The sequence below is a fragment of the Galeopterus variegatus genome, unplaced genomic scaffold (genome assembly GCF_000696425.1).
Source record: "Galeopterus variegatus unplaced genomic scaffold, G_variegatus-3.0.2 Scaffold25, whole genome shotgun sequence".
Taxonomy (NCBI): domain Eukaryota; kingdom Metazoa; phylum Chordata; class Mammalia; order Dermoptera; family Cynocephalidae; genus Galeopterus; species Galeopterus variegatus.
Genome location: NW_007726136.1, coordinates 1,459,612 through 1,472,951, shown reverse-complemented (window position 1 = coordinate 1,472,951; position 13,340 = coordinate 1,459,612). Strand labels below are relative to the sequence as shown.

At 37.2% G+C, this 13,340-nt stretch overlaps 1 protein-coding gene across 1 annotated transcript; it reads left to right on the top strand.

The window, feature by feature from the left end:
- Positions 1-12,095: 12,095 nt before the first annotated feature.
- On the top strand, positions 12,096-13,043 carry LOC103587471 (olfactory receptor 3A1). Its single transcript, XM_008568935.1, has one exon. The coding sequence runs from the start codon at positions 12,096-12,098 to the stop codon at positions 13,041-13,043; it is 948 nt and encodes a 315-aa protein (XP_008567157.1).
- Positions 13,044-13,340: the final 297 nt, after the last annotated feature.

The window sequence follows — 13,340 nt, the reverse complement described above, 5'->3', positions numbered from 1 at the left end:
CTTGGCACAGCCATAGAGACTGTGGGAGTGATCTTTGAATCATGAGAGTGTGTCACAGATAGAATCAGAGAGTTGAAGGAGAAGGGTGTGGCTTTATGATCCTTCAGATGCCTTGGGTCACCTGGAGTGGTAGTATGTGTAGTGGTTACAAGCAGGGCCCCTGCAGTCAGACTGCCTGAGCTGAAATCCTGCCTGTGCCACCTGCTCTATGTAATCTATGATCTTCTTTCTGTAAAATAGGGATTAAAAATGATATTCATCTCATGGGGACGTTGGAGGAATAAGTAAGCTAATACATGTAAAGCATTTAGAACAGTGTGCATGGTCCCTAGCTCAGAGGAAATGTCCCAGTAATGGTTAGCTGTGAGTGTTATCAGGGAATTCCCCAAGGAAACTGTGTCAGTATCAAAGACATTGGGGCAGCCTAAATGGTGAATTTTGTAGGGAAAGGGATTTCTGGTTTCTCTTTTGTCCAGTCAGTTTATTGTGATGTATTTAGTAGGTGTGTCATGGTCAGCCCCCGGGAGATGGTACTAAATATCATAAAAAATAATCAGCATTAATCGTATACAATTTGGGAAGTAGAGAAGCGTTGAACGGAGACAATAATAACCACCTTTATTGCTACTAAAACTACTGATAAATTTTGGTGTTTCATTCTAGTATTATTTCTGTGTGTGCATGTGTTTGGTAATAAAAGCCATGTTTTATAATTTTGCACCCTGCTTTAATCATGTAACATTATATCATAAGAATTTCACTTTTTAAAAAATGTGTTTTTTGAATGGATTTTTTATTATGTCTCCCATCAACATATACTGATGGTATATAAGGAGATTAGGATTTTTGTATATGAGTATTTGCTTTTATCTTGCTTCTCTTGTTTTAGTAACTCTTTTCTTATAGACAATCCAGTAGCCCTTTTCTCTTCTTTCCAACATATAAACTTTATTTTTATATTTTTGGCATTAACTTTGCTAATGACTCTAAAACAGCTATTTTTAAAAAATGAATGTAATTGGGGGTGTCCGTCTGTGCTCCTGATTTTCATGGGATAATTTGCTCTTCTCTTTAGGAAGAATGTTGTAGTATCCTTCTATTCTTAGATAACAACTGTTTTTTTCTTCTGAATAAAGAATGGATCTTGAACTCTAAAAGTATGTTTTAGGCAATTTATCTAATGTATTATATAAATATGCTGACATATTAAATCATCCCCAATTTCTTATAAGAGTTGTAACTAAATAATGGTTAAATTATTCTGTTAAATATTCTGATTTTTAAATTTTCCTGTAGTTATATTTCATATTTTGTTTCTACAGTCATAACTAATGTTCTTCAGTGATATTTTTTCTACCCAAAATTTTTAGATTTTAGTGTCATCTGTATGCTAACTTTATGAAAAGTATTGGGCTTCTTATATCTTTTCCTGTGCTACAGGCCAGTTTATAGAGCATGAGAATATCCTATTTATTAAAGTTTAAGCAAAACCTTTCTCAACAGCTTTATGAGCACAGAGATTGCTACTAGGATAATTATTTACTTATTTTATATTTAATCAACAAATAACAATTTTATGTATTTATGAGGTACAAGGTGATATTTTGATACAAGTTTACATTGTAGAATGATTAAATCAAGTTTATCACCTCACATACTTATCATTTTTATAGTGAAAACATTTAAAACCTACTCTTTTAGCAATTTTGAAATATACAGAGCGTTATTGTTTATTATAGTCACCATTCTGTGCCATAGATCACTAAAGCTTATTTCTCCAGTCTAGTTGAAATTTTGTACCTTTTGATCAGCATCTGCCCCCCACCCCCCCAGCCTCTGGTAACCACCAATCCACTCTCCACTTCTATGAGTTTGACTTTTTTAGATTCCACATGTAAGTGAGATCATGCAGTATTTGTCTCTCTGTGCCTGGCTTATTTAACCTTGCATAATGTCCTCCAGGTTCATCCATGTTGTCACAAATGACAGGATTTCTTGCTTTTTAAAGGCAGAATAGTATTCCGTTTTATTTATATACCACATTTTTTAATGTTTATTATAATTTTAGTTGTATTAGTTAAGATACTATCCATTTCAGTTGACAAGGTTATTTTTCTTTTTTAAAAATAATTATTAGCATATTCATTCTTATGAATGATGATTTTTCTTTATGCCATTTACCCAACCTGTCCCTCCCCAAACTCCCTCCCTCCCTCCTCCCCATCTCTAGTGAATTTAGGTTTGTTCTCTCTTTCTGAAAGCTCAATGAATTGTTGTCTTTTCTTTCTTTCTTTCTCTCTCTCACTCTTTCTTTCTTTCCTTCTTTCTTAGCACGCAGTTATGAGTGAGAACATGTGGTATTTCTCTTACTTAGTTTGACTTATTTCACTTAACATAATTTTCTCCAGACTCATCCATGTTGCTGCAAATGGCAGAATTTCATTCTTTTTTATGGCTCATACTCCATTGTGTACATATACCACATTTTCTTTATCCAGTTGTCCATCAGTGGACACTTAGGTTGGTTCCATATTTTGGCCATTGTAAATAGAGTTGCAATGAACATGGGAGTGCAGTCATGACTCTGACATGATGATTTCCATTCCTTTGGATATATACCCAGTAGTGGGATTGCTGGATCATATGGTATTTCTATCTGTATTTGTTCGAGAAACCTCCATACTGTTTTCCATAATGGCTGTGCTAATTTACAGTCCCACCAACAGTGTAGAAGAGTTCCCCTTTCCCCACATCCTTGCTAGTATTTGTTATTCTCGGTCTTTTTCATAATGGCTAGTCTCACTGGGGTGAGGTTATATCTCAATGTGGTTTTGATTTGCATTTCTCTGATGACTAATGATGCTGAGCATTTTTCGTGTACCTGTTGGCCATTTCTATGTCTTCCTTTGAAAAGTGTCTATTCATCTCCTTTGCCCATTTTTAAATTGGATTATTTCCTTTTTTACTGTATAGTTGTCTGAGTTCTTTGCATATTATGTATATTAATCCCTTGTCAGATGTATAGTTTGCAAATATATTCTCCCATTCTGTAGGTTGTCTTTCCACTCTGTTGATTGTTTCCTCTGCTGTGCAGAAGCTTTTTAGTTTGATATAATCCCATTTATTTTCTTTTGTTGCTTGTGCGTTTGGGGTCTTATTCGTAAAGTCTTTGCCCAGTCCTATTACCTGTAGTGTTTCCCCCATATTTTCTTTTAGTAATTTTATGGGTTCATGTCTTATATTTAAGTCTTTAATCCATTTTGAGTTTATTTTGGTATATGGTGAGAGGTACAGGTCCAGTTTCATTTTTCTGCATATGGATGTCCAGTTTTCCCAGCACCATCTATTAAAGAGGCAATCTTTTCTCCAATGTATGTTCTTGGTACCTTTGTCAAAGATCAGTTGGCTGTATATATGTGGGTTGATTCCTCAGTTTTCTATTCTGTTCCATTGATCTGAGTGTCTGTTATTATACCAGTACCACACTGTTTGGTGGTAGCTTTGTAATATAATTTGAAGTCAGGTAGTGTTATGCCTCCAGCTTTATTTTATTTTATTTATTTATTTATTGCTCAGGTTTGCTTTGGCTATTTGGGGTCTTTCATTGTTCCATATGAATGTTTGGATTACTTTTTCTGTTTCTATGAAGAATGTCATTGGTATTTTGAGGGGTATTGCATTGAATCTGTAGATTGCTTTGGGTAGAATTGACATTTTCACTGTTAATACTTCCCATCTGAGAGCATAGTATGTCTTTCCACCTTTTTGTGTCCTCTTTAATTTCTTTCAGTAGTGTTTTGTAGTTCTCACTGTAGAGACTTTCACCCCCTTGGTTAAATTGATACCTAGGTACTTTATTTTTATTTATTTATTTTTTTTTTTTGGCAACTATTGTAAATGGACTTGCTTTCTTGATTTCATGTTCTGCTAGTTTGTAATTGGAGCATAAAAACACTATTGATTTTGGGGTGTTAATTTTATATCCTGCAACCTTACTGAAATTGTTAATCAGCTGTAAGAGTTTTTTGGTAGAGTCTAAAGGTTTTTCTGCATATAAGATCATGTCATCACCAAACACAGACAGTTTGACTTTGTCCTCTCTGATCTGGATGTCCTTTATTTCTTTCTCTTGCCTGATTGCTCTGGCTAGTACTTCCAATACTGTGTTAAATAGGAGTGGTGAGAGTGGGCATCTGTTGTAGTCTTTTTACCGATTCATCTGATGATGAACACCTAAGTTTCTTTTGTATCTTAGCTATTGAGAATGATGCTGCAATGAATATGGGAGTGCAAATATCTCTTCAGCAGAATGGTTTTAGTTCCTTGGATATATACTCAGAAGTGGTATTGCTGGATCATATGGTAATTCTGTTTTTAAATTTTTGAGACACCTTTGTACTATTTTCCATAATAGCTGCATTAATTTACATTCCCACCAACAGTGCAAGGGATTCTTTTTTCTCCACACTCCCATCAACATTTGTTATCTTCATCTTTTTGATAACAGCTATTCTAACAGGTGTGAGATGATATCTCATTGTGGTTCTAATGTGCATTTCCCTGATGATGAGAATTCTTTTAGGTACCTATTAGCCATTTGTATGTCTTCTTTCAAGAAATGACTATATAGGTCTTTTGCCCATTTTTTTAAATTTTAAATTTTATTTCATTTTATCAATATACAATGTGGTTGATTATTGTGGCCCATTTTTTAAACTGGGTTGTTTCATTGCTGTTGAGTTGTTTGAGCTCCTTATGCATGTAAATATTAGCCCCTTACTAGATGTATGGCCTGCAGATATTTTTTCCCTATCCATGGGCTGTCTCTTTACTCTATTAATTGCTTCCTTTGCTGTGCAAAAGCTTTTTATTTTGATACAATCCCATTTGTTTAATTTGGCTTTTATTGCCAGTGCTTTCAGGGTCATAGCCAAGACTGGTCATATCCAGACCAATGTCATGGAGATTTTCCCCTATGTTTTCTTCTAGTGGTTTTACAGTTTCAGGTCTTACATTTAAGTCTTTTATCCATTTTTAGTTCATTATTGTATGTGATGAGAGATAAGGGTCTAATGAAGATATCCACTTGTCCCAACAACTTTTATTGAGACTGCCCTTTCCCCATTGTGTGCTTTTTGGCAACTTTGTCAAAAAACAATTAGCCATAAATACATGGATTTATTTCTGGGCTCTCTATTCTTTTCCATTGGTCTATGTGCCTGTTTTTATGTCAGTACCATGTTGTTTTCATATAGTTTTGTAGTATAATTTGAAGTCAGGTAGTGTGATGACTCCAGCTTTGTTCTTTTTGCTCAAGATTGCTTTATTGAATATATGAGTTTTTTTGTGGTTCCATATGAATTTTTAAATTGTTTTTTTCTATTTTTGTGAAAAATGACATTGGAATTTTGATAAACATTGCATTGAATCTGCAGATTTCTTTGGTAGTGTAAACATTTTAACAATATTAACTCTTCCAATCCCTAAACACGGAATATCTTCCCATTTATTTGTGTCAATTTTTTCATCAAAGTTTTGTAGTTTTCAGTGTACAGATCTTTCACCCCTTTAGTTAAACTTATTTCTAAGTTGGGTTTTCTTGTAGCTATTGAGAATGGGATTGTTTAGTATAATTACCAGGGTTACACATCACTTAGTGGCTGAGCTGGCATTCAAACTGTGCTTTCCACAAGAACTTCATCCTTCAGGAAGCCTTTCCAGCCCTGCCAGTCTTGGTTCCAGTCACCGTGGTAAGACATGATGTGTACAGACATACAGTGTATATATGCAGACAGCAAGGTCTGTACAGACAATTTGCAATTACCCAAACCAGTAAAAGTGACTGGCAGCACATGTAAACCACAGCCCTTTGGTCCTGGTGGGAATTACACTCTGCACTGGGGGAGGAAGATCCCAGCATATCTGTAATTCATATTCATATGTGTAATTCAGTTTGGCTTAGGCTGAGATTAATAACTGAACTAGCTCCCATTTCCTGAGCATCCTAGCAGCAGGAGGGAATGACCCAGAATGCAGGAGGCAGTGAGCAGATTAAGCACTAACCCTCCATAATTAGCCCCCACATGGAGTAAACCTGCACATTTACATGGGTCATCCTGCATGACCCTGGGCGATTTCCTGCCTCCTGCTTCCTCCATTAAACGGTGATCACCCCAAGTGCGCCGACCATGTGATCACCTCCTCCTTCATCCTGAGCCAATGCAGGCCTCTGCACCCGAGGGATATGCCATCCCCACGCTGCCGGACTGATGCAGCAGTAGGCTCCAATGTAAGCGGCTTATGAAAGCTGCGGTAAAGGAAGGGGGAATCCCATCTGGGGCCGCGGTCCTTGAGAAGGGAAAGAGCCAATATGGTATGATTTCCAGAGCCCTGCTCCACCAGCTGGTGCCCAATACACCAACCTTAGCCTAAAGCTTTGATACCCATGAAAAATGCAGCTGCTGCAAAGCCAGTTTACACGGGAGGGTCTGAATGAGAGACCTGAGAGTGGATCTGAAGGAGGGAGGGTGATGGGGAAACCACACGAGAGCGAAGCCTCCAGAGAGCAAGGCTGCACAGGTGCAGGACAAACACCTCCTGAGCCCACCCCCCTCCTGATGTGTGTGGCAGGAACAAGCAGCACACACACCCGTGGATCATCCCAGCCCTGCCCCCGGTGCAGCCCACGTTCCACTGTCCACTCGCCTCGCTCAGCCAGTGAGCGGGAACCGGTCTGTATGTGGGATCCGAACCCTCGGGCGGGAGCGCCGCCACGCTTCCCAAGCGGCGCACTTATCCAGTGCGCCACCGGGCCGGCCCCATAATTATTTCTTTGACAACTTTTTTCCTCACTTTCTCCCCATTTCTGGTTTATTTGTGTTTTTGTATTGTTTTTGAAATATTTTAATTTGTATTTTCCTATAATTGTACCTATTTTATTAAAAATTTCCATTTAAATAGTATACTGTTATAGGGAATATTCTCTTAAAATTTAATTTTCTTCCTTTGCATCTTTGGCTCTTCATTCCTCCTAGTTCCTAATTGTTTGTATTCATGCATTTTCTTGTTTATATCTGTAGTTGCCTAGGTTTCAGTCTATTTGCTCATTTAAATTAATTTATTTAATATTTCTTCCATTTTTCTGATTTATTACTCATTCATTTATTCTATCACTCTGTTCCTCACCCATGCAATCTTTTCCAGAGAAAATTAATATTTCTAGTTTCTTGAGTGTCCTTCTGGATATATATTTACAGGAAAATAGATGTGTGTGTGTGTCTGTCTGTGTGTATATATGTCTATGTGTGCCTTTCCCTCCTTTTTAATGCAAACCAAAGCATACCATATTCATTATATAAGTTGTATCTTACATTTAATAATAAAGCTTTGAGATATTTTAAATCCACCTAGACAGAGCTGCCTTGTTTCTCCCCATTGCTGCATGGTATTTCTGTTTAATAATATATCATAATTAATTTAACCAGCCCTCTAATGATGAATATTAGATTATTTTAAATTATTAGTTATGACAGACCATGCTGCAACAAATAACCTCATAGTATGTCATTTCTTGTATGTAACCCTATATCTATTGAATAAATCCCCAGAAGTAGAATTGCCAGGTAAAATGAGAAACAAATCCATAATTTTAAAAGATATTGCCAAATTGCCCTTTTTCCTTTGAAGTTATATCAACTTGTATTCCACTGATGACCTCTGAGAGGGCCTGTTTACCCACATCCTGTCAAACAAATAAAGGAGAATGGCTCAATGACATGTATACCAGACCTGCTAGAACAGCATTTATTGGGAGAAAACTCACAGAGACAGGAGTGGTATCAAGAATGCAGGTCCCCCATGCCCATTACATTCTGGAACATCACCCCACTCTTCTTAGACTGCATGATTGGGAAAATACCAGCCTCTCCCTGGTGTAGTCAGAGGGCTTGGGTCCAAGCCTTGGAGCTGCAGCTTTGCAATATGGCAGAACCTCTGACATGAACTCCACTTCAGCATGGAAACAGGATCATGGACCTTAAGACTCAGGTACAGGCAATTTCCATAGAACTTTGCAGAAGGCCAGTCTGCACAGCATCAGTCATGGACAAGTTAAACCTTACTTATCAGAGAGTTTTTGGTCTTTTCCATATGATAGGAGAAAAATGGTATTGTGTTGTAGTTTAATTTTCATTTCTCTAATTTAGAGCAAACATGATCATATTTTCTTGATTTAAGAGATATTTGAATATTGTATTAAATATTCAAAATGTTGTCAATATCATTTGCCCAGTTTTCTATTGAGTTGTTGTTCTATATAAATGAGAGGTAGCTCTTTATTTATTAGAGAAATTGGCTCATTGTCTTTGGTATTGGTTGCAAATATTTTTTCCAAATTTGCTGTCTTTTGGTTATGCTTATATCAATTATGTACATTAATTAGAGTTCCATTGAGGAAGTAGAAACACTATGAGTATTTAGAACAATTTATTATAGGAATTCGACTTTAAACTACATTTGAAGTGAAAGGAGCTGGGGAAATAATCTGAAAAAGAGGAAAGAAGATCACTACCCAGCTCTGGTGTGGGTGCAGGAGTTGCAAGTTGCAGGAAAGTGGGCAAATCCGGCTGGTGGACTGGAACTGTGAAGGGGGCTGTGTGGAAATCTGGAGGGTATTGACTCTTCATGGCTACCACCTCTGAGAGTTTACAGCAAAGAAAAAATATCTGGCCACTCTTGATCAGCAGGGCGGCAGTTAGGAAGGGGAGCTCTAAACAGAGCAAGAAAAAGAAAGAACAAACTGGACCTGCAACACTCCTGTGTCCTTGCTGTTCCTCTCCACCTCCAAACTCCAGGGCATAAGGGCTGCTGCTTCACTTACTCCTTAAAACTATCATGCAAACTCCCTTTGCAGCCAACCCTAAATTGGAACATTACAGGGAATGAGATTTTGTTCTTCTGAACACTGATTTAATCCCTATGTTCTAATGTGTGTTGATTTCACTATCTCCCTTTTCCTCTCCTCCAGATATTCTTTAGTTTTTTGTTTTCATTCTGTTTGGTCCAACTGTTTCTTAAGGGTTTTTTTAAATATTAGGTTTTATTTTTTTTTTATTTATTTTTAATTGGGTTGTGATCAAATATTGTCTATCTTATTTATTATTTTGAAAATTGCTGAATTTCTGGTTTTATATATTCTCTTTTAAGGGATGAATGTTTTGTTGGCACTTGGGAAAGGTGTATATTATCAATTAGTTTTACCTCTTGAATAATTATACTGAGGATATTTTAAAGGCCTTACTTTATTCTGTCAACTTAACTCTTTATGGACTGAAAGCCACTGTTATACTGTTTCTGGCTATTTCTCCTTGAACATCCTGTACTTTTTGCTTTATGTACCAATGCTATATATTTGGGGCATTCATTGTCATAACTGTTGTATCTTGCACCCTTTATGATTACAGAGTGCTCTTCTTTTTTTCTCATTTACTGCCTTTTTTGAATTGAAATTGATCTTATGTTAACATCATGATCCCTGCTTTACTTTTGTTTACATTTGACTGGTATTCCTTGACCTTTCAACCTTTCTAATTAATTTTGTTTTGGCATCAGCCTAGAGTTGGATTTTTTAGATTCAATCTGAAATTCTTTTATTTTATTACATGAGTTTAAACCATTCAACTTTATTGTTATACATATATTTGATGCTAATTTTACTGTATGATTTCATGTTACACTTTTTACTTTTATTATTTAAAAATTCTATTACTGTAAGTTCTGTTTCTTTTACTTTGTTTTACATGTGTGTTTCCTCTCATAATTTGGAAGATTTGTTCTAGGGATAACTTAATAACTACATAAATTGGAGTTCTAAAACTCTATGTTTTGGGACAATATCTACTAATTCCCTAGTATAATCAATGATAAAATTAGTATATTTTCTTTTCTTCCACGTTTTCCACTCTCTCCTGTACCATGTGATTTATTGACTTCATTATCTTAATCTTTTCCTTTATACTCATTATGTACTTACACCTCTATTACACAATTTATCAGGTTCAAATGTTATCCTTTAACACTCAGCTACAGAAGATGGGGAAATCAGCACATTTATACTTCCTCCAATGTCCTCTCTTCCTTTCTGTTAATTATAACCATTTAACCTTTTCAGATTTTATAAACATTTATGCTTTATTTTATACCTATAATTTCTCTAAATGTTTTAGTTTTACCTCTATGGTAAAATAAATTTAAAACTAATCATCAGCTCATATACTGTATATTTTCCATTTTTCTCTCTGTTGACTGAAGTCTGTTTTCTTTTTTAAGCCTCTGTTTTTACCAATGGCTGATGTTAACAATATTTCTTCAATTTTTTCATTGCCAAATTAACTTTATACTTGAACAATAGTCTGGATAGTTATAATATTTTGGGGTCTCATTTTCTTTCCTTTGAGGCATTGTAGGCATTTTTCCATTATATTTCAGCTTTGAATACTACTTTGGAGAAATGACAGGCTATTTTTTTCACTGAAATCCAATAACATGACATTGATATATAACAGTGCTGGAACTCTGTACAAGTTCTTCCTGGGACAAAGTACACCCTTTCAATTTGTAGATTCAAATACTCTCTTGTTTCTGGAAATTTTTTATTAACATTTACTTTTAAATAATTGTTCTTTCCCATTATTTTTATATCCTTCTTTGGTGACTCCAATTGTACATATGTTATATCTTCTTTGTCCCATATCTATTATTCTTCCTCTTTTTCCATTTCATCTTGTATCCTTTCAAATACTGTTTCTGTACCTATCTGAGTTTTTCCCATCATGCCGTCTTTTCATTCTGTAGTAACTTTAGATTTCTTTAACATTTTTTCCTGTCATCTTCCAGCTCATATTTCATGTTCTTCTTCCTTACCTCTTATATTTATACTCTTCCTTCCTATTTTGTAGAGAGAAATGTTTTCTTATTTTTTTTTTAGATTGGTTGTAATCCTTTGCCACAATTTTTATCTGTTCCATGGCAGTCTTCTCCTTTGGAGTGAATTTTATCTTCCATCTGTTTTTCTTGTTTCTTTCCTTCCTTTTTCTTATGCAACCTTTGTATAGATTCTGTGTTCGTTTGTTCATGAATCCTTGAATAAAGCAAATGTTTGCTGAATAAGACATTTGCAAGATACTTGTATCAAAAGAGGCTGAGATTATGTTTCAGGCTAGCAGGAACTTATCTTGTGATTCAAAATTGTAAGAAAGTTATTTTACCCTTTACTTGCCTGTAGTCAATGTCAATAGGTAACTGTAGAGCTGCTGTGGTGTCTTTTCCTTATCTCTCATCCCTAATCTCATGCCTTATCTATAGCCTGCAAATAAAACTTGCCAGTGTATTTGATTCCTCTTTTAGCCCAAGGAGCCCTGCTTCTTGAATCCATCTCAGGATCACAGAAGATCGTGGTGCCATACTTTGCATCCTACTCCCATTATTGCAAGCTAGTGCTCTTGATTTTGTTCCTTACCAGCTTCCCTTTTTTGTTAGAGAATTGTACTTGTCTAGCTCTTCTATAGCCATGGATTTTTTCTCTTTGCTTCTTGCCATTCTCCTATTTTATCTCCACTGTCCAATCTAGTTTGTAAATTGGGATTTTAGACATTTACTAGTTTTCTTGAATATCGAATCTATATGTTTATTATTTTGCTTGTTTTGAGAAGGAATGAGTTCTGAGAAGAGAAAGTTCCAGATTTAGTCTGCTCTGTTCAAGCCAGAAGTACACTTCTTGCTTATTTTCCTCAAGGGTGCTGTCCTCCATAATCTTTACAAATAGGTTCTTTCATCTAGGGGAGGGAGGGAGGTCCGCAATGGTAATGTCACCTGTCCTTGTACCTAAGAGTAAAGTAAAGGTACTGAGGTAAATGTAGTGAGAGAGTTAACAGGTGCAGTGTGGCCTAGGGAATGGGAAAATTCTTGGACAAAGAGAACTTAGCAGAAGGCTGGGCATGTAGAAGGAGGTCTATTTCTTCTCTTTTTTCTTCTTGAATAAATAAATGAATTGAAAGAACTGATTCTTTTCCTCCCTGGATGTTACCTTGCAGGAACTCATGAAGCCAAAATCTGGGGCCAATGGAACAGCCATTACTGAGTTCATCCTGCTGGGCTTGGTGGAGTCACCAGAGCTGTGGCCAGTTGCCTTTGTGCTCTTCCTCTTAGCCTACCTGGTCACAGTAGGGGGCAACCTCAGCATCCTGGCAGCCATCCTGGTAGAGCCCAAACTCAACACCCCCATGTACTTCTTCCTGGGGAACCTATCAGTGCTGGATGTTGGGTGCATCAGTGTCACTGTTCCTCCAATGTTGGGTCGTCTCTTATCCCACAAGCATACAGTTCCCTATGGAGCCTGCCTCTCCCAGCTCTTCTTCTTCCATCTGCTGGTTGGGGTGGACTGCTTTCTGTTGACAGCCATGGCCTATGACCGATTCCTGGCCATCTGCCGGCCCCTCACCTACAGCATTCGCATGAGCCAGACAGTCCAGAGGATATTGGTGGCTGTGTCTTGGGCTTGTGCCTTCACTAATGCACTCACCCACACTGTGGCCATATACACACTCCACTTTTGTGGTCCCAATGTGATCAATCACTTCTACTGTGACCTCCCACAGCTCTTCCAGCTCTCCTGCTCCAGCACCCAACTCAATGAACTGCTGCTCTTTGCTGTGGGTTTCATCATGGCAGGTACCCCCATGGCTCTTGTTATCATCTCTTATGCCCACGTGGCAGCTGCAGTTGTACGAATCCGCTCTGTGGAGGGAAGGAAGAAAGCCTTTTCCACTTGTGGCTCCCACCTCACTGTGGTCACCATTATCTATGGTTCAGGTATCTTTAACTACATGCGACTAGGTTCAGTGAAGCTTTCAGATAAGGACAAAGCTGTTGGAATTTTTAACACTGTCATCAACCCCATGCTGAATCCTATCATCTACAGCCTCAGGAACCCTGATGTGCACGGCGCCCTCTGGAGGTTTCTCACAGGGAGGCGGTCAGTGTCTTGAGTTCTTAAGTGTCCCTTCCTCTCTGTGTCTTTTTGGACTAAAGAAAATATCCTCTAAAGTTAGGGACTAGGACAAATGGTTCAGAACTGCTCTCTATCTCTCTCTCTGAACATAATGACTCTCTGTGGGGGAGAAGAGTTATTGTTTCCCAAAGAAGCTCTCCTTATATAGGCAATGGGTATATAGGTTCTGCTCGGACAGCCCCTTTGACAAATTACAACTTCTGTGTCCTCCCTTTTCTGGGTAGAGGTGAAATCTAGGAAGCTGTGAATGCTTACAGGTTCATGTCCCAGAGGG

Coding starts and splice junctions, on each gene's coding strand:
- LOC103587471 (XM_008568935.1), top strand. CDS start 12,096: ATGAAGCCAAAATCTGGGGCCAATGGAACAGCCATTACTGAGTTCATC.